The sequence below is a fragment of the Gopherus evgoodei genome, chromosome 8 (genome assembly GCF_007399415.2).
Source record: "Gopherus evgoodei ecotype Sinaloan lineage chromosome 8, rGopEvg1_v1.p, whole genome shotgun sequence".
In the NCBI taxonomy this organism is placed as follows: Eukaryota; Metazoa; Chordata; order Testudines; family Testudinidae; genus Gopherus; species Gopherus evgoodei.
In genome coordinates this window covers 37,656,227-37,680,150 of record NC_044329.1, presented here as the reverse complement: position 1 = coordinate 37,680,150, position 23,924 = coordinate 37,656,227, and the positions used below count along the sequence as shown (strand labels likewise).

Here is a 23,924-nt window from a genome sequence, read left to right as displayed (position 1 = left end):
AGACGGATGGAAGAAAGAGGACTTGCACTTGGATCCACTGTCATCCACCATGCCAGAGGGGCTCTGGCTTGTGGTGGGATCATTCCCCTTGTATTCACATTGTCCTTGTCCAGTGAGTAAACAAAGTGAAGCCACACCTGCAGACAACAACATGTGCATACATGATTTGGTGAACAGCATCATGTATGCACATGGAGCCAAGTGTCCTAGCAAGGAAGGTGCAAGGTCTGATGGTGACTTGGTTTTCCAGCTATGAATAGCCTGATAAACCATCTGTAGGGAGGTAGGCTTTTCCTGATAATTAGTCTAGGGTCAAGCCTATGAAATCTATAGTCCTTGTGGAAGTCAAAGTGCTCTCTGTTCAAACAGAACCCCATTGATGCCAGAAGGTGGAGTAAGATAATAGGGTTGCCAACTGGACCTCATGGCTTGATCTGCCCTATTAGTAACCAGTCATCCAGATAAAGAAGGGTGGTACAGCCACTGTGTCTTATCTAGGCTGCCAGAGAAAAGGCTAAGACAGACCCTGGGTGACACTGCCAGCCTAAATCAAAGTACTCTGAATTGGACATGCTCTTGTCCTACCACAAATTTAATAATTCTGTGGGAATGCTGAATATCCACATGAAAATGGCATCTTTCAAGTAGAGGACCACAAACCATGTATTAAGAACGTAAGAATGGCCATATTGGGTCAGACCAAAAGGTCCATCTAACCCAGTATCCTGTCTTCCAACAGTGGCCAGTGCCAGGTGCTTCAGAGGGAATTAACAGAACTGGTAATCAAGTGATCTGTCCTGTCACCTATTCCCAGCTTCTGGCAAACAGAGGCTAGGGACACCCATTCTCCTCCAGGGATGGAATTACCATGCAAAATTCTGATTTGCTAATAATGTTTAGTTGGTGTAGATCAAGAATTGGGTCTCCATCCTCTTTTTTTTTATAGTTTGTTTTTTTAAACTATGAAGTGTGAATTCCATTCCCTGATGTTAGAGTGGCACCTGCTCTACAGCCCTTTTCTGGAAGAGAGTTCACTTCTTGATAAAGGATCCCCCAGGAGTAGAGCCTGAGAAGGGGCCAGGAAAAGGGGTTTGTGGTGTGGAGGTGAGAAACAACTGTGTAGCTGGAGTGGATGATGTCTAGTAACCACTTGTCTGTTATTGCCCTCCAGTTGTGTGAGGAATGAGTAAGGCAGCCTCCAAAGATTTTTGGGAGGGGGAGCAATATGGCATGGCATCAATAGCTGTATGCGGTCCTTGAACGTCCCATTAAAAGAAACCCTTGGACAGAGAGAGGGGCTGGGTAGTGGTCGTAGAGGTGGAGGAAGCCATGTACCTGGGTCTTTGAACGCTCTGTTGCTTGCACGGTGGTTCTTAAGGGTACTGGTGATAGATTGATCAGGGAGGAGGTCTGGGCTTATAGGTTTGCTTGTGGTGTTTCTTTTGGGGGTTGGGGTGTAAAAACCTAAGCAGCAGAGGGTTGTCCTTGAGTTCTTACGAGTATAGTGACTGTCTTCTCACTGAAGAGATTAGATTCAAAAGGGCAAAATTGTTGATAGTATTCTGGACCTCCTTGAGGAACCCAGAAGAGAACAGACATGATTCAAACCTCATGGACCATAGCTGTGGCAATTGCTCCAGATGAGTGTCAGCACATCCACTACCACTTGAAGTCATGTCTTATTCACCAGACTGCCTTTATCGATGAGGACTTGAAACTGAGCCCTGTCTTCCTAAGCAAGTTTGTCTCTGAATTTAGGAAGTCATAATTTACTAACTATACCTGGTAGTTAGCAACACTGAACTGGAGACTAGTTGATGAAAATACTTCCTTCCTCTAGAGGTCAAGGCATTAGCGCTCCTCAGTTGCTGTAACCTGGACCTCTCTGCAGCTACCTGCATCACTAAGGAGTTGGGCACTGGGTGGATAAATGCTCTGCCCCCCTTTAGCTGGCACAAAGTATTGTTTAAGGGTAGGGCTACAGGATGCAATAAACCCTACATTATTCATCCATAACTAAAGCAATCACCCACAAAAAATTCAAATCCCTGAAAAAGGCCACAAAAACCCAACAATAAATTAGTCTCCCTGTGCCTTGCTTCACCATCTGTAAAATGGAGATATTACACTCCCCTATCTCACATGGGTTTTTAGAACACACACACATTACAAGGTTACAATACTCTCAGATACTACAGTTATGAGGTGATATATGTTACTAGAATACTCACTCTTTGTATTAGGTTTAAATTGATGTCAATACATTAGGATAAGCTACTAAACATGAGTGAGTTTATTCACAGGCATATGTTATTTCCTTTGCTGGACACAGAACACCAAGCATAGTGGCATCCCAATTCTCATGAGAGCTAGGAGGGAGCAGTCTCCCTCTGCTGCTGAGAGAAAAAGCCTGGCCTGCCTATGAAAACTGAGGTGGCCTGAAACTAAATTCTCTTTCTAAAAGAACAGTGCTTTTGGAATTCACTAGTGCAGCATCACAGCCATGACTTTAAGATTACCTTTTAAAACCAAATGTAATTTAAAAACTGCTGTTTCAAGTGTGGGCTTCAATAAACATCTAAGTGGTTATGTAAGCAGCTTAATAAGGACACTGAAGACTGGTAGACTCAAGTTATTGTAATGATATTCTTTAAATATCTTTTAATACTGCTTTTCTACAAATAAGTCAATGTAAGTAGCTTCCACAATCAGTGTGGCTGTGCTGTAGTGAGAGTCAATTTAACAAATTCAAGTTCAAAGTTTCAACAGGTTACTATAAATAAAGTTCAGGCTTCCAATCCCCTGAGCTACTTGTAAATTAGTGAAAGAACTATAAGCAGTGGGAGAGGGAGAAAGCTAACACCTTAAACCTACTGAAGAAATGCAAAGAAAGTAATAAGCAGTGCTGATGGACTCCAAAGACAGCCTCAGCCTAGAAGGATGGAGACTGAAAGGTTCAAGGTTGGAAAGGGTGGAGGATCCACAAGAATGCTTTAGCGCTCCTCTGAAGGACTATTAAAAGCAAACCATAATTAAGTTTTCAACACAACTTAAAAAAAATTGTTAGATCCCTGAAGCTGGCAGGTACACTGGAGCAACAATTTTAAGCCTCCAGCTGACTGGCCGCAGCAATCAATAAATCCAAAACAGGAATCTAACTTACTGTTTAATGGACATACTATGCAGAACACACCACTACACAACCTGGGAGTAACATGGGAAAACCATGGAAGTGGCCTAGAAGGCAGGCAGACATTTACTAGGATGTGGAAGCAGGGATGTGGTATAAAATTCCAATATACTCCGCCCTTTGGGAAGGCATTTGTTGCACAGTCTAAATTTTGAAAGCTGTGCTGTACAAAGAATACCAAAATGATAGACAGTGTCCAAAGATCAATAAGATTAAAGAACTCAATATAAATGGGCAGCGGTTAATGCCCATGAAGTTTAAAACGCAGAGTAGCAGTCCCAAAAATTTCTAATCCTGTACTGGAAACTCAGGATTCTGGGACATAGATGAAGAATAAGACTAATATACTTAAAAGAATAGACAAAAACTATACCTTGCAGGAGTAATGAGCCCCATGGTACATTCTGCCAAAGGCAAGAGGGAACTATTACAAAATCCAAGAATTAGTTAAGTATTTAACTAATGGATGCATTAATATTCAGTGCTATTCCTCAAAGAAACTGGGACAGATGTTGCAGGCTTTCAATCCTCCTTTTGACTACCACCACCAATGTATACATATCTTAACACTTGCAAAGCATTCTTCTTGCTTTATATTAAGCACATAACTTTTTTTCTGTAAGAAAGGTAAAAGTAAATGCTAAGTTTACAGTTAATATATTCATGCAGAAGGTACACATGAAAAGTCTTACTAAATCAGCACCAGCTTGAAGTAATACATCTGCAACATCAGTATGTCCGTTTTCACAGGCATAGGTCAAAGCTGTGTCTCCTGTTGCTGTTGTAGCATGGACATTCGCTCCTATAAAAGCAACATAAGTTGTACTGGTTACTGTAGACATCCTCTCACCCAAATATTTTATCTTAGTGAACCCACTAACAATTCAACTTAAAAAAAAGCAACAGATCTTCCTTCCACGGCAACTGAAGCCATGTTCTACTTACTGCCAACAGAACTGGGTCTAATAGCGAAAGAGACCTGAGAGACAGAACTAGAATCAGGAATTTGTGGCAAAGGAAGGTTGTGGCACATTTGACTGCAGTTAAAGTGCTGAACAAAACTGTTCAACTCACTCCCTGCAGTGCTGATTGGCAGCAGCATTTCCCCCCACAGTGCTGAAGATTTCAGCTCATAAATCCATATCTGAATTCAGGCTCTCTTTCTTTTCTGAAGTCTTGTTCAAGAACCTAGAGTAGGAGATAGCAAACTATGGCCCAGGGGCTCCATTCGGCCCTTCACACATTTTAATCCAGCCCCCAAGCTCCAGCCAGGCAGTGGGGTTGGGGGCTTGACCCGCTCCATGCCTGCCATGGCTCCACATGGTTCCCAGAAGCAGCGGCATGTCCCCCCTCTGGCTCCTATGTGTAGGGGCAATCAGGGAGCTCTGCACGCTGCCCCCACCCCAAGCGCCGACCCCGCAGCTTCCACTGGCTGGGAACCACGGCCAAAGGGAGATGCAGGTGCAGCACCTGCAGACGGGGCAGCACACAGAACCGCCTGGCTGCTCCTCCGCATAGGAGCCAGAGAGGGAACATACTGCTGCTTCCGGGAACTGCTTGAGGTAAATGCTGCCTGGAGACTGCACCCCTGACGTCCTCTAGTGCCCCAACTCCCTGCCCCAACCCTGATCCCCCTCCCACCCTCCAAACCCCTTGGTCCCAGCCTGGAGCACCTTCTTGCCCCCCAAACCCCTCATCTCCAGCCCCACCCCCGAGCCCGCACCCCCAGCCGGGGCCACCTCTCATACCTTGAACTCATTTCCGGCCCCAACCCCCAATTTTGTGAGCATTCATAGCCCACTATACAATTTCCATACCCAGATGTGGCCCTCAGGCCAAAAAGTTTGCTCATCCCTGACCCAGTCTATTAACCTATGCACATTATCCCAAAACCCAGTTAATATGACACTTTCCTGCAGCGTGGGAGACCCATGTTCAAATCTTTTCTCCACATCAGGCAGAGGGAAGAATTGAACCAGTTTTCCACATCCCAAGAGAGTACTCTAACTACTAGACTAAAGGTTTTAAGAGGTCGTGCTCCTCCTCTTAGGCTTCTTTTTTTTTTTTAATTTACTCATTTGTTTTTGTCAAAATGTTCAAAATAAAAAACAAGTGTTTGGGTTTTTTTAGTCTGATCAAACCGAAATGTTTTGATTTTGTCAGTTTGATCAAAACTATTCAGCAAAAACCACAAATTAACAAATAGTTACAGGTTGAACAAAATCACACTTTTCACAGAATAAATTTCTTGCCAAAAAACCACTCAGCTCTAGTCAGTAGTGTACAAAAGCAGAAGTAGTCACTGTTAATGTTGTTTGAGTGCAAGCTTAATGATGACTGAGCGCACATTTAGTTTTTGGCATCGATTGGATGGAAGCAAAAGCCTCATGAAAGGTTGGACTGCATAACTGATACTGTTCAATTTGGGCAATATAAAGATGGAAAGAAATGCAGAATGTCTTTTCTCAAGTTATTTCCATTCTCTAAAGGTTTTGGGAAGATGGAGTGTGCCCTGCTGCAACTTTAATTGCCAATAAGTCTAGTTACTTCCTAATTTATACCTTTTTTTAGGCTAGCATTTTTAAGCTAAATCTCCTATAAGCCAACCTGTCATTTATAACAACATACCTGCTGCCAATAAATATTTCACCAATTCAAGGTGTCCCTCCTGAGCAGCTTCCATTAAAGGTGTAGAGCAACCAAGTTCTATATCAGCTCCTGCCTTAATAAGGAAATCAGCTACTTCAGAAAATCCTCCACAGCATGCCAGAGTAAGAGCTGTTTCTTGTGTTTCTTCTGTCTGTGCATTTATATTTGCTCCTAGGGAACAAATTATCTGTTAATCTGTCTGACCAGACAAGTAAAACATAGGCACTCATCTTCCTGCTTTGCCCCTATCCCACAGCCCTTAGCAAGAGATCAGTGTATAATAGTTCTATGTTCTTTCTATACAGTAACTGTCAAGTCACAACCACATGCTAAATATAAGTCATTACACACAAACCAGCCAGGTCAGTACTTCACCATTCAGAATAAAAGACTATCCAAGAATATGTAATTTGAATAACTACTAAAAATATGTAATTTACAGTACAGTAATTTATAAGATGAAATTGTTTTCTTACCCTGTGCCAGTAACAGTGCTACCATCTCCTCATGCCCTTCACGTGCAGCTTCCATTAGTGGAGTATAACCTTCATCATTAACTTCCTCAAGATTTGCTCCCCTTTCTATCAGTAGTGCGGCTAGTTCCACATGTCCACCACAAGCAGCTAGTGTAAGTGGAGATTCAAATGAATCCGCAGGCATATTGACTTGAGCACCACTATCTAGAAGTAAACGAGCTACTTCCACATGTCCATCCTAAGAGCAAAGTAAAAGTTAAAAAGAAATTAAATCAGAAACATCCCAATTTAACAAGGACACAATTGTTACAAAATGCAACAATTTGTTATCATGCAAGTCCATTTTCAGACCCTGGTAAGATCTACTTTCAAGAAGATTTCTGAAAATTAAAACTGTGTTTGTCCTATTTAGAAAAAGAAATAAGATTTTTTTCAAACTAAAAACCTCATACAACACTTTTGCATAATAATCTGAAAACTATATATTTCACCTTCAATCAACTAGAAATTGGGTAATTTAGAAATAAAAAGTCTGATTATTTTATATTGTAAGAGCTTTGGGGCAAGGACCACACCTTTTGGGAACTATGATAATATAGCTAGTAAATAATAGTCCAACGCACAATTACCAAACAGTTTAGGACGGTGAGTAATCCCACTGAAATCAGTAATGGACTACTCCAAGTAGTACAATTAATCCAGTAAAAATTTAGCTTTTCCATGATTGGCTCATCACCAGTATGGACAAATAACTAGCAGCTTCCATACTAAGGGAAGAAAAGTAATTATGGAGAAGTTAAAATGTGTTATAGCAAAGTGGCAAGAGGGGAGAAACTGGGAGAATGAAGGAAAGGAGACCAAATAGCCGTTGGGATGAGCAGACTTCTTCACAAAGGTAGAAGACCTAGGGTTGTCATAGAAGAACCTGAGAACTCACCAAATGAAGGCTATATGTCACTCAATATATGCCAATATAGCTGGCAACATCTCAAAAAATGTAACTGGGCTCAGGTGGTGGCCTGGAAGAACTTGTCCAAAGATTTTTTATGTCTCTGATAGAAAGCTCAAAGATTCTCTAAGCAGGGGAGGCCAGCAAATGAGTGCTTGCATTGATTGGATAAAGAATCTGACTGAGCAAGACCTGGATATTTTCTGATTTTACAACACCTTTAGAACAGGGACCAGAATTTGAGGAATGGTTTGGGAAAGGTAGCCCTTGAGTATTTTGCAGAGGGTCCACAGAATGCCAATGGACCTGAAGTCTGGCCTTAGGGTTGGGGAGCAAGATATCCTGGATAAGGTGGAAGACTGAGATTACAATGGGAAGATGGCTGTAGCACATTTAGAGAACTTCTCTCTCTTTATGGAAAAAATGAGGCATGCGGATTTCAAGATGGGGCTGTGAACTCCTACAGAGTCTCTAACAAAGTTGAAGGCCACAGGAAACAGTGAATAATGAAAGTAGGTTCAAATGCATCTGAGCAGAGGACACCTGTTTACTTGACTTGGCTCCAGCAAACAGTGAGACTTACAGGGCGCCTACTAGACTAAAGAGACTACTTTAGGGAACCTGATTATGAGACGGGAACCCAAGTCAGAACTCTCCTATGGAGCAGGAGGTTTGTCTCCACTAGCTGAAGTTCCTTTGGCTGATAAATGGTGTGAGCAAGCGGTGTTTGACACTGTTTCAGGAACTACAGATTATAGTGTTCAACTCAATTTATCACTGGCTACACTTGCAGTTGAACAGTATTCAAGCACTGGAAAACAGGTGCAGCATTTTTTCTCATAGCGACAAGGCAACTGGATACTAGCAGAGAACCCAAGCTCAACCTCATTCTGTAAGAATTCCAGATGGAGATAATAATGGATCTCCAGGATACAATCCCATGGAAACTAAGAGAGACTTCACCCCATAGAAAACAAAGATAGTACCCTTCTCTCAGTAACAAGAGGACTCAGCTGGTAATCCAAAATTTAGAACTGAGGGAGCTTTCATAAGCAAGAGCCTGAGACTGAGGCAGATTTGGTCAAGATAAAGGATAAGTCTTTGGAAAAGTTGAAGACTCACAAACTAGAGCCATCTCAGATGCTCTACACCTACATGAATCAGCATTTAAGTTCCCTCTACACTGCATGGCTGCATAATGGGGAGAGGTGTTTCACCCCCAGCCAAGCTGCCACGCAGCAGGCAGAGATGCCTCTCCCCCAGCCCTGGACTGCTGTGGCAAGAGGAATCTAGGGGGAGTCCTCTCCGTGCTGCAGCCCCGGGGCAGCCTTCACCCCAAACCCCTCATCCCCAGCCCCACTCCAGAGCCTGTATCCCTAGCCAGAGCCTTCACCCCCCACACCCTCTCTGGCCTAGCCCTGAACTCCCCCACCTCAGCACCCCAAACCCCTCATCCCCAGCCCCACCCCAGAACCCACACCCCTAGCCAGAGCCTCACCCCCCCAAGCAGCCCAAATCTCTACCCCAGCCCTGAGCCTCCTCCCGCACTCCAAATCCCTCAGCCTCACATCACCTCCATATTGGTGCACACAAAATTCATTCTGCACATGGATGAAAAAAATTAGAGGGAACACTGATCAGCAGGCAATCAATCCTATTTCACTTTCTGCAGACCATGTTATCAGTAGAGGTGAGGAAAAGGTGTCAACTCCTTTCCCCACTAATGATAGAGAATGCATGCCGTATCCAGGCCATGAGGTCCAAGTATATATGTTACAGGATCTGGAAAAGTTGTAGCTCAAGGCAAAGAGGTCCAATGAGTGAGGCTGAGAACAAGTGACTACCTTTTTGAAGACCTACTAGTGGCAGGACCATTTTCTTGAATGAAAGTACTTCCAACTCATCCAGACTGACATTCAGATGTCTGCATGTGCAGGGCACTGAGGGAAATTAGTTTTTTCTCCACCTGGTGGACGAGAACATTGGATTTTGTCTGGAAGGAATGCTCTAGGCTTGAGCTTGATGATTCAGCTAAGCCAATACAGTTGTGTGGGTTTCACCTGATCATGACATAACAGACAGCGGATCTCAGGGGCCTCAAAAGCCAACCTGATGGATTCCTGTTGTGAAGGGAACACTCAGGTTTGCTTGAGTTTGTAGTTCACTAATGATTTCCTCACTGAGGCAGTTAAGCCTGCTTCTTCTTAGGGGAGAAGCAGATCTTTGATAACTCCTTCAAGTTACAGTGTAAATGGCTGGGTGCCCTTAAAAGTAAGCGCAAGAAGAAAAAGCTAGTAGGTGATCTCACCTCCCCAGGGATGGATTTACATTGTTCTCTGGGCCAAGGTGGTGGTGTCCAAGACACTGACCTCAAGAGGGTGTAATCTTGGCCATATCATTGACAGCATTAACACCAATGAAGCACATACAGCGGTTCCTGTCTACCACAAATTACAGCATGGAGCGAACGCTCTGTCTGGTTAGAGCTCAATGAGCCACTGGATGGCTTTTCTAGAGGGGTAGAAGGCATAGATCTATGCACCAGCAGTTTGAATTATTGTATAGCACACTCCCTCCTCCCTTCTTCTACCTTCCTTCTGGGAGGCAGAGTCCCAGTGGTTAGAAGGGAAGAGAATGAGTCCCATTTTGTGACAGCCAGAGGTCATGGATGTCAGGATCCAGGCTGAAGAGCCCAAGGAGGTTCTTTGGTAGGTACTCCTGGGGAAATTCTGCACCAAAAAATTAAAAATTGAGCACAATATTTCCAAATTCTGCAAAATTCTGCATATTTTGTCAAAATAACATAATATAATCACACCAGTTTCAATTATTTTTGGTAATTTATTTCAAAATACTAGTCAGCAAGTACGTGTAACAATACAGACAAAAAAGATTCAGGAAATCTTTTCTGACAAATAGATTCCTTGCTAGGCATATTAATACAGAACTCTGAGTAATAATTTAAACTATAATACTGAACTGTATTTCCTGTACCCCTCAGAAGCAGTGCAAAGACTTTGGGGAATCAGAGGTAACAGAATTGCTGAGGGAAAGGGAAGTAATTGCTGGGAAGGAGCTTGGGTGTGAACTTGGAGGGTGGTTGTGTATGGCTGGGAAAAGTATGGAACAAGGGTGGTTTTTTGTGGGGGGGGCAGAGATTGTTAGGGAGCTTCCCACAGGCAGACCCTGGCTGACCCCTAGCCTCTGCCATTCAGTCAGGCACATCTGCCCATCCCCATGTGTCCCTGCACCCTCATGTGTCCATATGTGTCCTTCCATGCCCACTCCCTCATCCTCCTGAGGCTCTATATCCCCTTTCCCATCCCATGTGTATCTGTGCCCTCACTCAGCCATCTGCCCCTCCAAGCCCTATGTGGTCCTGCACCCTTTCCCCCATCCCCGTGGCCCTGTGCCTCCACTTCTATTAAGCTCCTGCCACATTCTACCTTCTCACACTAGCCCTATGACTCCCCAGCAACCCCATGCTGTCTGTCGCCTGACCTGGCCCAAAAGGTACTGTGAAGAAGGAAGGTGCTCTCTTCCCTAGCTGGCCAGGAGCTGCTGCTCTGTTCTACTGCCATAGCACCCCTCTGGTGAGGAAAAGGCGGAACCGCAGCAACTTTCCGGCAGAAGTTTTTTTCTGTGCAAAAAATTAAAAATATACGCAGCTCATTAATTATGCACACGCACAGTAGCACAGAATTCTCCCAGGAGTGGGTAGAGAGGACACTGAATCAGATGAGGACAAAATCCACTTCATACTATTTGCTATACAGCAGTGGATAGGAAGAATCAGCATTGAGGTTCAGCCCTAGAAGAAAATACGGTGCTTCACCTCATTTGGATTTCTGTTCCTTCAGAGAGATTAAGGTTTCTGTTGGATAGAAGACCAATTAACTTCACTGTTCCAAAATGGCCCTAAAGGTTTTTGGAGGAACAAGGAAGTAAAAGGAAAAAGAAACCCAGGATACAGTGAGCAAGTCAATCAAATTCTAGCTCACCCTTTTCAGAAAACACTGTACAGGAGGAAGGAAAGGATGAAGGATGATGCTCCTTTCCACCTCTAAAAGTAGGAAAGGGGTCCAAGGAGTGTACTTGCTGTGGACATGGAGCTTTGAGTAAGCTTTCTTGGAAGGAAGGTGTAACAAAATGGGAATTTTAAAAAATATTTTTATGATGCATGTGCGCACCTCAGTTTCCTCCTACACCTTGCATGGTTACCCAGTGGGGAGGGAGGAGGATTAAATCTGCTCAAGGAAGAACATGAGACAAAGGTGTCTCACCTAGCTGTCAGCACCATTAAAGAACAGACTAAGTGATCCAGATCAACAGAGGATCCATGAAGACAGACACCTCAATGACTGAACAATTCACACCTATCAGCAGGAAACTCTGGCCAGTGAGACAACTGAGATTGAGAACAAAGAGGAAAAGGTGTCAGGTGATGTGGAGAAGGACAGCTCTTTGCAGGGGCTCAGGAGCTTACCTAGAAGAACAAAAGGACAAGCGATGGAGTTGAGTGGGAGTCAATCACAGCTTGGCTGGCTCATCATGGCACTGGTTTGACTGGGATGGAGTATGGCTTAGCTTCTGCATCTCACTGATAACATAAGGACTTTCAGATTCTGTATGTCATGTGACTAACAAATTGTTACCTTGTTTTGAAAAGGTTGCCTGTGTCATTGTAAATACTGAGAGCAGTGTGCCCTGAAAGGGTACAGTACAAGCTTCTAGGAAGTCTAGTATGGCTGGATTCACAGGAAGGAGTCAGAGAGAGACAGGGATTGCTGATGCCAAAGACCCAATCTTGGAGGCCACAGGTCTGCCCATGGAACTGTGTGGGTCCTTGGGGCCTGGCACATTAAAGCAATCACTCCCAGGAGACTGGCAGGGGCATAGGCTAGACCTTGTGACTCCGTGACAGAAGGCAAAAGGTAATTTGTTAATTTGTTAGTGAGTCCAGGGAGGCTGCAAAGGCCTGATCCATCCAGGCTTTTGGGCTCCTGGATTAATGGAATCCCTTGTGATGACAGAACAGAGGAAGACTTACCTTCAGCATAATGTCTTGTAAGATCATAGTTGAGTCTAGGCCCTTCTAGAAGTTTCTTTAAAGGGGTTTTCAGGAAAAGGGGGAAACTTGGGAAGAGTTGTGGATATCCAAAAAGACTACAAAGGGCTGTGGAAGCAGAGCGTTCACCAGGTTCAGAATTGCTCCTACTGTTGCTTGGATCTGGTGACTGCAGTTTCATGTAAGACCACAGTGGAAATGGGGCCAGAACTGAGCCTACTGCCAAATACAAACGAAGGGCACAGAAGGAGTATTATTAGGACTTCCTAGGTATTACTAGAAAGAAGACGTTTCCTTTGTCCTCTTCTGTTTTATGTTAGATCCAGAGCACCAGCGATGCCTGGAAAGATGTCTCAGCAGAGGCAAGAGAACTAAGGAAGCCTGTCTCCACACCAGAAGAAACTAAATGCAAAAACCCTGTATTTGGATTTGCTAGCACTTGTCTGACAGATGAGGACACATTCATTTATCAAAACTTGTGGCAGTCAGACCATAAAATAAAAATGTAAAGTTTGGTTTAGCAATATCCTGATATTTAAATATGGACCAATATTTCCATTCTTATATTCCTTTTGTGAATCTTCTCCATCAGCCAGCTGCCAGTCTGGCACCCTGTCTTACCAGATGATGACTAAGGCTGAGATTCTGTCATGGATTCCGTGACTTCTGCAGTGGCCGGTGCAGTTAGCAAGCAGCTCAGGAAGTCCCTGGGCCAGCTGCAGTGGCTGCTGCTGGGGCAGTCTCAGGCCACCGACCCCCGCAGGAGAAGTCTGGGTGTGGGAGGTGGCTCGAAGCTGGGTCCGGGAGGGGGTGAAGGATCTGGACAGCACTTACCTTGGGAGGAGAGGGGGATCCCTGGAAGTGGCAACATGTCCTTCCCTAAACTCCTAGCTCCACACGCTGCCTCCGTCCACAGCTCCCATTGGCGGCGGTTCCTGGCAAATAAGAGCTGTGGAGTTGGCAGTGCATGGAGCTAGGAGCTGAGGGAGGAACATATCGCCGTTTCTGAGAAGTCAGGAAGGGAGCCTGCCAGCCCCGCCAATCTCTCCACCAGCACAAGTCCTGGGCCACACCCCCCCCGATCCCTGAGCACCCACCTCCTCCAGCACCCAGGGGGGTGTCCCAGGCCGCCATCTGGGCCACCACCCCCATGAGCACCCCCGCAGCACTCCCAAGATTTAATCAGGGGCATAGCACAAATCAGACAGGTCACGGGCTATGAATTTTCGTTTACTGCCTGTGACCTGTCCATGACTTTTACTAAAAAACATCTGTGACTAAAACGTAGCTTTAATGATAACACTGCATCCTGAAAACCAACCTGCAGTGATTCTCTCTAAAGAGGTCCCCATTTGTGTGTATGTGCAGGGGAGGGGGCGGGCTGTACCCTCCTTTCTCCATGGGAGTCACAACAGCCCCCATCCAAAGCAGAAAGTGACTTACCAAAGGTGCTGGGTGGCTCACATATGGGGAAGCGGCAAGATGGCTGGCTCCGTTACTGAAGGAGCCCATGGCAGCTTGGAGTGAACCAGGGCTCCTCATGGCAATGGCCAAAAAAGGAAAGTGGGTAGAGAACCTGGCTGTTGTGGGGCTGGTCTGCACTCCCCCCTCTACTCCTGCCCTGCCCTTGATCATTCAGTGGATTAAAAAATCTCATTAACCAAAAAAAGGCTTGCTTTGTTCTATCTACCCCTTTTACTTCTCTCTCATCCCAAAGAAAATTGATTCACTAAATGCAATTTACCATGCAGGCCTCCATTAGGGCTGTGTGCATCTCATCTGTTTTATGTTCCTGATCAGCTCCAGCTTCAAGCAGAAAACGAACCATATCTAAATGGCCTTCAAACACAAAACAAAACAATTTGTTACAAACATTAAGAAAGGGTTTAGTCAAAATATCATAATTTAGGTAGTTTGCCTTTACAAGCCTATCCAATTATAATTTCTAAGTACACTGCTATTGTGGCAAAACACAAGATGGACTTTCAACTTATAACAACAGTGGTCTTACCTGGAAGATTTTATCTTCTGGCTATGCAAAGTTGATAAACTGGCAAAAAAATGCTGAAAGGAGAAAAATCAATCTAGAAGGTAAGAAACCTTCCAGAAAAGACCAGTATGAAGTTAAACTTATCCTGAAGTTTTTACTACAGTAACTTTCACAGTAGCATTTTTATGCATTGTGTAAAAAGATCAGATTGCTGTATTGTAAAGTTTCAATCAAAAAACCTGTAGAGTTGCCACAACTGTTCTTAAAGCTTTGTTCAATCTCATTCAAATTAGTTTTATTTTACTTTCATCTATGGAGCTTTAACATTTTTCTTCCGTGCAAAAACAAGTTTATTTAGGTACTTGCACAATGTTCACTCTAGTATCTGGATGCCTAATCTGCTGATGGATTTTATCCTCTCAGCATGCAGGCAAGGAAGGTTTTCCCTAAATTACAGAAGGGGAGTAGAAGGCATAGGGTAGGTTAAGTGATTTCCCAAGAAGATCGTACAGGAAGTCTGTGGTTGACCTGGGAATGAACACCCAGCCCAGAGTCCTATCATATCATTCTTTCCTACTTGAGTTGTTCTTAATTATACGAAGTGCTAAGGATATTATCCTTTTTAGGTATCAAAAGTCTATTCCAGGGCTAAAAGTTCTTTATCATGCAGCATTTCATATTGCTGCAATCTACCATTTAAAAACCCCTGGTATCTGAATTTAAGTTCTTATTCAATTTGTCCAACTACCATCAATATCATTCATTACCCCAGACACAAAAATGTAGGAGGATATACTTAAGACACCGCAACAGCACCTCTGCAGTTATGAAAAAGAGTTTCTAAGAGATACCAGCACCCACTCCTCCCAACTTTAAGAGGAAAAGCAGCTGAATTTTTCACCTGAAGCGTATCACTATTTTTCTTAGGTGAAAGGAAAATGTTTTGGAAAATATGTCCTATTATCCTAATCCAGAGTTATGGAACTCGTAATTTGAAAACTGGCGGATTTACCTTTAATAAATCTAATTTCGTAAAAGATTCTCAAATATAGATGGTCTAAAATTTTTTAGTTCTCAAATCCTCAATGGTGTACATAAAAACGCTTAAAATTCAGTTTGGGAGGAAATTTTTGGAGTTTAATACAAACATTTCAACTTTTAGGAGTTGCATGAAGGTCTCTGCTAAGATAATGACTGCGAGACCTTAAGTTTAAGGAAGTTAAGTGTCTGTGAAACTTGCAAACTGAATAAGAAATTGTTGGAATAGAAAATTAAGGCCAAGATTTTAAAAAGTCAGTACAACTTATTTAAGTGCCAGAACTTCCGAAGTGCTGTACTCATCCCACTTAAGCCAACAATTGCTGGATGTTGGGCAGTATGAAAATCAGGCTGCTTATTTAGGAACTTAAATATGGACAATCTCAATTTATACATTGTTTCTAAAAGACCTGGCCTGAGAGTTACCATCATAATATCAAAAAAATATCACGGAGCCATTTCTCCCAAAAACCTTTCAACTTTTAATCAAGTCTCTAATTTTACTTTTCCCTTGACAGAATTTTTATATCACCCAATGTATTAAAATAAGTTAAGTAGACTTGGACTTCAGAAAAAGTAAAAAACTACAGTAACAGTGGCTATTGGATCCCACTTATGGGTCTCGTGCACATGAGGTATATGCACACCATATCTTTTGACCAGCAACAGCCATTCAGGCTATGCCTGTGCACCTTCCTCCATCCGAGGGCACACTGGGAAGAATGGTGTTGAACAACTCTCAGTTCTTTTGATAATTCAGAATCCCAGCAGAGTTGGACTCCAAATGGCACTGGGACAGAGAGCAGGTCATGAGATCCACATGCACAAAACATTTAGAAGAGCCACAGTTACAACAACATAAGTAATCATGCTCTTGGAGTCTTTGTCCATGTAGATCTCACTTGTGACGACTCACTAGCAACTCCATGAGCACCATGAGAGGGTCCATGGGTCCTATCTATGTTTATCTAAATTAGGATTGAAAAATACCTCTCTCAAATGTGGCATCTGATCAAGAAGCCAAATCCAGGGTATAACATATTGTAAAAGTATAAACTAAACTCCATGTAGCTCTCTGCAGATTTCAGTAAGGAATATCATTAAGCAACCTGAAGAGACTGCTTGAGTTCCAGCTGAGTGTGTCCTGAATTCCGAAAGGACAGGTAGACTTAACTGGTAGGATACTTTAATGCATGGGGTAACCAACCTGCATATCTGAGAAGAGATGGGTTGGCCCTTGTGACCCAAGAACCTCTTTGTGCCAACTGGCAGAAGGTATAGGGGAGCAAAGAGTTTTACATGGATCCCCTGGGTCAAGCATATGCATATTAAGATTACCAAAACATAGCTCTTGGTAGAGATCACACATGACAGTAGCCCACTAGTCAGCATTATCATTTTGAAATCCATGTACAGATAATGTTTAAGGACTTAAATATTTCTTCTGAAAATTAAGTTCTTAAATGTATGAGAGTTAAGGCAGGTCACCTAAAGGTGATAAACCTGTTCCTGTCAGGTCAGAGGGAAGAGATGTGTCTGTCTCTCTCTCTCTGGCTAGTCACATGTATACTGTTCACTTCCCAGTGGGAGACCTACTTGCATTATTGAAGCTAACGGAGACTGAGAAATCACATGAGAGCAAAACTGCAGGAAAAACAAAAAATGTCAAGAGTCTCTTGTTTACAAGTAAAAAGCCTGTCTTATGAAAGGAGGGTCAAAGCCAACCTAGTTGGAAAATGCTGCAAAGACTTGGGTGAGATAAACTTCATTAGACAGAAAACTATCTTGTTAATCATGTCTAGGTTCCAGAACAGGGGTTCTCAAACCGAGGGTTGGGACCCCTCAGGGGGGTCACAAGGTTATTACATGGGGGGCTGCAAGCTGTCAGCCTCCATCCCAAACCCCGCTTTGCCTCCAGCATTTATAATGCTGTTAAATGTGTAAAAAAAAGTTGTTTTTAATTTATAAGAGGGGGGATTGCACACAGAGGCATGCTATGTGAAAGGGGTCACCACTACAAAAGTTTGAGAACTACTGTTACAGAATGTGTGTTCTGACTATTTTATATGTATTCATTTGTTTCTAACACTGCCACTTGCTGCTTCTCAATTCTCTATACTTTGCTAAATAAGCTTTTATTTGTTTTCACTATAAACATATCTAAGTGCTAGGTCTTAAATGTTACGGTCATCTAAGGTCTAACTGGTAAGTTGTAGGGAGTGTTCTTTTGGAAGCAGTGAATCTGGAATTCTGAGTGTGTCCGGTGAATGAGGTTGATGGATACTTCAGAGAGATACTCGGGGGCTTGGAGCATGGCTATCACTAACCTGCAAAGGAAAAGTGGAGCCTGCGTGGATTAAGAGGGGAGTGCTTATGTTGCCCATGGCTGATGGAGTCAGGGAGCTGACAACTAGTAGCACAGGCAAGGCTTCCTCACAGAAAGGGCAAGTGGTAGCAAGATGCCTCAAAAACCTGGGAAGCATAATGGTCCTAAACTGTTTTTCCAAGTGCCACGATCAAACAGGTGATTTTCTAAATAGCTTTGTTTTATCTAGGTAATGAAGAAGGGCTCAGGAAACATCTAAGATGTGCAGTTTGGCTTCCCTCGAGTTTGAGTGAGGTTTGAGGAGGAAAGCTAGGAAAGATGGTTCGGTTTAATGGAAGGTCAGACACCTTACATTTTTCAAATAAATTTTATCCCTGTGGAATACCATACAAGGAGTATATGCCATGGACATCAAGCCCACCTGGCTGAGATGATAGCTACTAGAAAGGCTGTTTTAAGGGTGACATGGTAGAGGGAGCACTTAGATAAGCATGCAAAAGGGGCTTCAAGACCCATCAGAACTACATTAAGGTCCCATGGTGGGGTAGGCTCCCAAATGCAGGGACCAGGCTGAACCAGCCCTTTTAGAAATTTTTGAACAATGGAATGAAAGAACAATTATACGTTTGAATGGGAGAGTGGCATTCTGAAATAGCAGCTAAATGAACCTCGATAGTACTGATCATGAGACCTGATAGCTGGAGTTGCAGGACAACCCAAATGTTGGGGGAGAGAAAATTTCAATGGATTGAGACCTTATTAGAAATCACAGATGGACATCTTTCACTTGGATGTGTAGACTGATTTTGTAGAGGGTTTCCTGTTCTGTATTAGGATTTCTGTGGAACAATCCTTGTCTGATGCATTCAACTAGCCAACTTCCAAGTAGTCAGAGATATAGGCACTGGGTGGAGAATTAGTCCCCTACAATGGCTGTTGCGGACAGATGCAGCAGAAATTTGAAGTTAATGCTGTCTTGCCTAACAAGAGGCTGTATCCATCACTATAGCCACATCCTGCTTGATGTTCCTTATGACTCTTGGCATCAGGGGAACAGAAGACAATGCATAAAGACATTGAGACCAAAGAATGAGGAAAGCACTGGCCTGGTACTTGGTCTGGGCCAGAAGAGAGGGAAATTGTCATTTTTGTTGATGGAAAACCAGAGCACATCATCTTGTCTGTTGAGGAGGTGGTGTCTGTCAGGATTGGTACTGTGACTCCTTTCAGAAGTGGTACAAATTCACTGCAGATTAGACAAATTGCCTTGAGTTTCAGCACTTTAATATGTAGTGAGGACTCTACATCTGTAGTGAGGTTCCTCTCCACTAGCCACAGAGGCTTATGTAGTGTGTTGCTGTGGGAGGAGGGGTTCAGAATGATACCACTTTGCACACAACCTCTGGATTTGCCATTAGTCCAGGGAAGATAAAACCGGATTTGGGATCTTGAGGTAAGTATCCATAGAGTGTCTAGTAAGCTCGTAAACAGATCTGAGGCATCCTTGGAGAAGGCACAAGTGAAGTCTGGCAGGAGGTGTCACACTTAAGTGGACAACATCATGTGGCCTACATTTCTTGCTGTTATTGCAGATCAGGGATGCTATGGGCTGAAAACCTGTTCAGAGAGCTACGATTTCATCAGCTTGGAATATAGAAAGGTCCTTATAAGTTCTATGGACTGAGAAGTTGTGACAGATGACTACTTTTATTTCACCTCAAGTCTGGAGAGGACAACAGGTTGAGGTCTCTGGACAGGCCACTGGATAATTCCTAGAGGATTTCCCTCTCAGAAGCCAGTTACCCAAGTAGAGGTAAACATGCATTCCTTATGTTAGATGTGCTGTCACTACTGTCAGACATTTTGTGAAGACTTTCAGGGCTACAGACAGGCCCTGTACTAACAGAGGTCATATCCTACTGTGATCCAAAGATATTTTCTGAGGACCAGGTGAATAGCTATGTGACCGTAAGCATCCTGAAGGCCAAGAGCCACAAGCCAATCCTAAGCTTCTACAGACAGAATGATGGAAGCTAGCCTCGCCATTCTGAATTTGAATGGATGAAATTCAAGTGTATGAATTTCTTGAATCACCTCAGTTGCTTTCCCCTCTTCTGGGAATAAGAAAATAGCAAGAATAGAAACTTTGAATTCCTGGGTTACTACTTCTAATGGCTCCCAGCTGAAGTTGAAAAAAAAAAATCTACCTTTTTCCTTCAGTTGTTTCTCATGAGATGGGTCCCGCAAACAGGGACATAAAAGAGAGTTCAGCTGGGGTCAAGGACTGAAATCGTAATCTCAAACACCCATTGGTATGAAGTAATCTCAGTTCATGCCTGAGAAAAATGGGAAAGGTGGCAACCAAAACTGGAGATGAGAAAAAGGAAGCTGTGGAACTGGTACATGGCCCTTGACTTGAAAGTCAGACTTGTTCATTGAATGATGATGCAGGGTGGGTGGGTGGGTAGGTAGAAGAGGAGCAGGCTGTCTGGTAGGTGAATTGAGACTAAGGCATGTCTTCACTAGCAACGTTATTAACTAAAACATATATATACACACACACGCGCGCGCACACACACACTTTACAGCGCTGAAACTTGCAGCGCTCAGTTTTTTGTTTTCTTTGTTTTTTTAAAGGATGCCTTTGAGTCCCTCACTGCTTCTTTTACTTTGTTTAGCCACGGTGGCACTTTTTTGGTCCTCTTATGATGTTTTTTAATTTGGCATATACATTTAAGTTGAGCCTTTATTATGGATATTGGAAAATATACGTACCTTCTTTTGCACTACAATATACAGAGTATTTTCTGTTCTCCCTAGCAACTCCTAAAGGACTTGTAGTCTTCAATAAGTGGTATACAATAAAGTGGGATAGGATAGGAGGTTTCCAGAGGATATTGGACAAGTCACCTTCTTCCATTTCCTCAATGTACGCTTTTCCTTCCTGTTTTTCCATCATCTGAGGGTCTGCTTCCCAAACTGGGCTAGTAGGTTGTCTGACCGGGGAATAAAAACTGGTGTGCTCAAAAGAGACCTGAAGACAATAACTCCGTAGATGTCTCGTTGGAGAAGACCACGTAGCCCAGGAGGCCCAAGATGGTAGACCAAAGGGACAAGTTTTGAGTTTTAAGGTGATATCTGCCACAATAATACTGGATACTTCAGGAAAGTATGTCTGGCTATTCTGCAGGGAGAAAAACTCAAAGTGGGCCCTAAATTGAACCTCTGGTGTCAGAGGATGGGATATATGTTTATTGGAGAATACCATGATAAAATGTACAGATTCAATTCCTTAAAGCACAGAAATCCAGTTACAGAAATGGAAATGTTTATCAGGTCTTCAAGCTCCATGACCATCACCAGAGAATCCACACAATCCTTATGAGGCTGGATCTGACTTCATAATGGCCTCCGCATGCAAGCGGTCTCACACGAATGATTACAATCCAAGAATTTACAATGTCTACTGACATTTGGTATAATTTAGGTTCTGAGAATCATGGAGTTCCTTTTCATTCAAGGAATTTACATAATCTACTGGCACAGTGGGAAGAGCTTTTAAAGCAGTTAAAGAAATAGGAGAGTAACAAAATTATTAAATTCAGTCTTCATCTGCCATGTCTCCCAGCAAGTAAAAAGAACCCAACAGCAAATGTTTCCCGAGTCTCAGAGTTTGAATTAATAATTCAGCTGCACTCATTTTATTTTTTAAATACTTTTTTGTACATATATGTAAGATTTTATTTGACTTTTTGGAAAGTTTAGGAAAATACTTCTTATCAAAGAAAAACAGCATTAAAACAGTAGAATACTTGAGATCTTAGCATTTAAAAGCAGACTAAAACATTCCTAAAAGAAAACTTTGTAGAATTCTAGCTGGAAACTTCATTTAAAACAAAGCATTTTAAGAAAGCTAAATGTCTGCAAGTCAGGAAACTGAATTTAAGTTCTACAACCAGCCTTAATTTTGAACATGTAACATCATCCACAGTCTATCAGTAAAGTCACAAGTCTCCTTAATCCCAACTATTTCCCCCCATACTTAGATTTTCAGCATGAGCCAGGACACTCTCCCATATTCTCCATCTACTGACCTGCAAACCAACATGTTAGTAGGAGAACCTAATCACCTCCAAATCCATATTCCTGCTATGCTCCAGAGATCTTACCTCTACCCTTAACACAAGGTTTGGCTACACTTGCAGCTGTACAGCGCTGGGAGTTAAAGCTGTCTTTGTACAACTGTGTAGGGAAAGCGCTGCAGTGCGGCCACATTTGCAGCGCTGCTGGGAGTGGTGCATTATGGACAGCTATCCCAGCATTCAAGTGGCTGCAACATGCTTTTCAAAAGAGGGGGGTGGGGTGGAGTGTGACAGGGAGCGTGGGGGAGGCAGTGTGGATTTTTGGAGCTGACACTGTCAGCTCCCTGCCTTGCAAGTTCTAAGGACTTGAAAATGCACAGCATCAACCTTCAACCATTTTAAAAGTTTCGACCCCTTCCCCTACCCCTCTCTCATTCACTAAATGCAAACAGTCTTCAGACCAGATAAGCAGCTGCTCCAAAGCAGACCCCGTCCTTTCCTCCCTCCGGGCTGCTTCTCTCCTCAAGCAAACACTAGCTGTGGACATTCCAAAGGGATCCCCCTGCCTGCCTCTGCATGAGCAAACAGTAGCTTTGTTTGTTTTTCAGATAAGCAGCTCTGGAAGCCCCGAGTTCACAACAAAACAAAGAGACATCACAACAAAACAAAGACTTATCTTTACTTAAAAAGCATTATGGGAATGTTCCGGAGGTCAGTTACAGCATACTAAGATTAATCACTGTTTAAACTGGCACCCCAGTGCTACAAGAGCAGCGCTATAGTAGCTATTCCTCAGGCCAAGGTGGAGTACAGCCAGCACTGTAGCCAGGGAGATACAGCGCTGTATGGGCCTTGCCAGTGTGGACGGGGAGTAAGTTACAGTGCTGTAACTCTCAAGTGTAGCCATAGTATCAAATAAGCAATACCCCTCCATGATTTGCCATATAATCCAATTGAAGACATCCACCCACTATACCAACCTCATTAAGACTCCTAAAATGGTTTTGTGACCCTACCATTACAGATAAGCACTATTACATATCTTCTACCACATACTGGCTGCAGATGCCAAAGTATCACATTTACAACAACTGGGGTGCTAGTACTTTCTTTATAAAGGAGAGACAGACAGCACGTGTATAGAACACCATCATTTGCAACAAGTTTGAGTTCAGAAAGATGCAGTTTTTGTTGCAATAGTCACGGCCACGACAAAACATACAGTTCTTATGCTGTGTCAATGTCATTGGATGGAGGGTAGGTGGGGTATATTGAATACGAGAATGTTGCAAAAGGGGGAGGGGATAGCTCAGTGGTTTGAGCATTGGCCTGCTAAACCTAGGCTTGTGAGTTCAATCCCTGAGGGGGGCATTTAGGGATCTAGGGCAAAAAATCTGTCTGGGGATTGGTCCTATTCTGAGCAGGGGGTTGGACTAATGACCTTCTGAAGTACCTTCCAACCCTGATATTGTATGATTCTAACTCCAGATTTCCTGACTTTCACATTTAGCTTACTTTAAACTCCAGCATTCTAATTAGGCTCCTGATGGTATTTTTTGAACCTTGACAAAGATTGTCTGGGAATTTTAGTTAGATTTCAAGCACAAAATCTAACAATGTCATGTGTGTAATACAAGGATCCTCAAAAAAAATATAAAAGGTGAAAGTCACCTAAAGTTTCTTCACAAATGAAGATTTAAATACCATACCTTTATAGCATGCTAATGTAAGTGCACTTTCTTTGAACTCATTGGAATGAGTGTTGATTCCTGCACCATATTCCAGAAGTACTCTTGCAACTTCAACATGACCTGCACTGGCTGCTTCCATTAAGGGGGTATGTCCATTTTCATTATGATCTTCTATATTAGCACCTGCTTTCAATAGCACTTTCACTATATCAACGAATCCCCCAGCGCAGGCATAAGTGAGTGCTGTGTTCCCTAAGAGAAGATAAAAAACATACAGTAAGTAACCCCCTCATCTTTCCCCTAACCCCAAGTGTAAATAAATGAAACCAAAACCTATTTTAAACATATAGATTTTAATCTACCTAAGTATTTATACCATCAATCACCTCAGCAGACTTATGCATTTCTCTCACCTATGATTTCAGGTGAGGTAGAAGATTCAGAAACAGATTAACAATAAGACAA

General features: G+C 43.0%; 1 protein-coding gene across 9 annotated transcripts in view; it reads right to left on the bottom strand.

Moving 5' to 3' along the window:
• The window catches only part of LOC115656464 (ankyrin repeat and KH domain-containing protein 1), a 187,357-nt gene that overhangs the window by 85,310 nt on the left and 78,123 nt on the right, over positions 1-23,924 (bottom strand). For all 9 annotated transcript variants that reach the window (XM_030573221.1, XM_030573215.1, XM_030573218.1 and 6 more), the window contains exons 6-10: positions 23,478-23,711; positions 14,077-14,171; positions 6,316-6,553; positions 5,819-6,010; positions 3,883-3,992 (exon numbers count right to left, since the gene is read on the bottom strand). In XM_030573221.1, the coding sequence (XP_030429081.1) occupies positions 3,883-3,992; positions 5,819-6,010; positions 6,316-6,553; positions 14,077-14,171; positions 23,478-23,711 (869 nt within the window). The remainder of the gene's footprint in view (positions 1-3,882; positions 3,993-5,818; positions 6,011-6,315; positions 6,554-14,076; positions 14,172-23,477; positions 23,712-23,924) is intronic.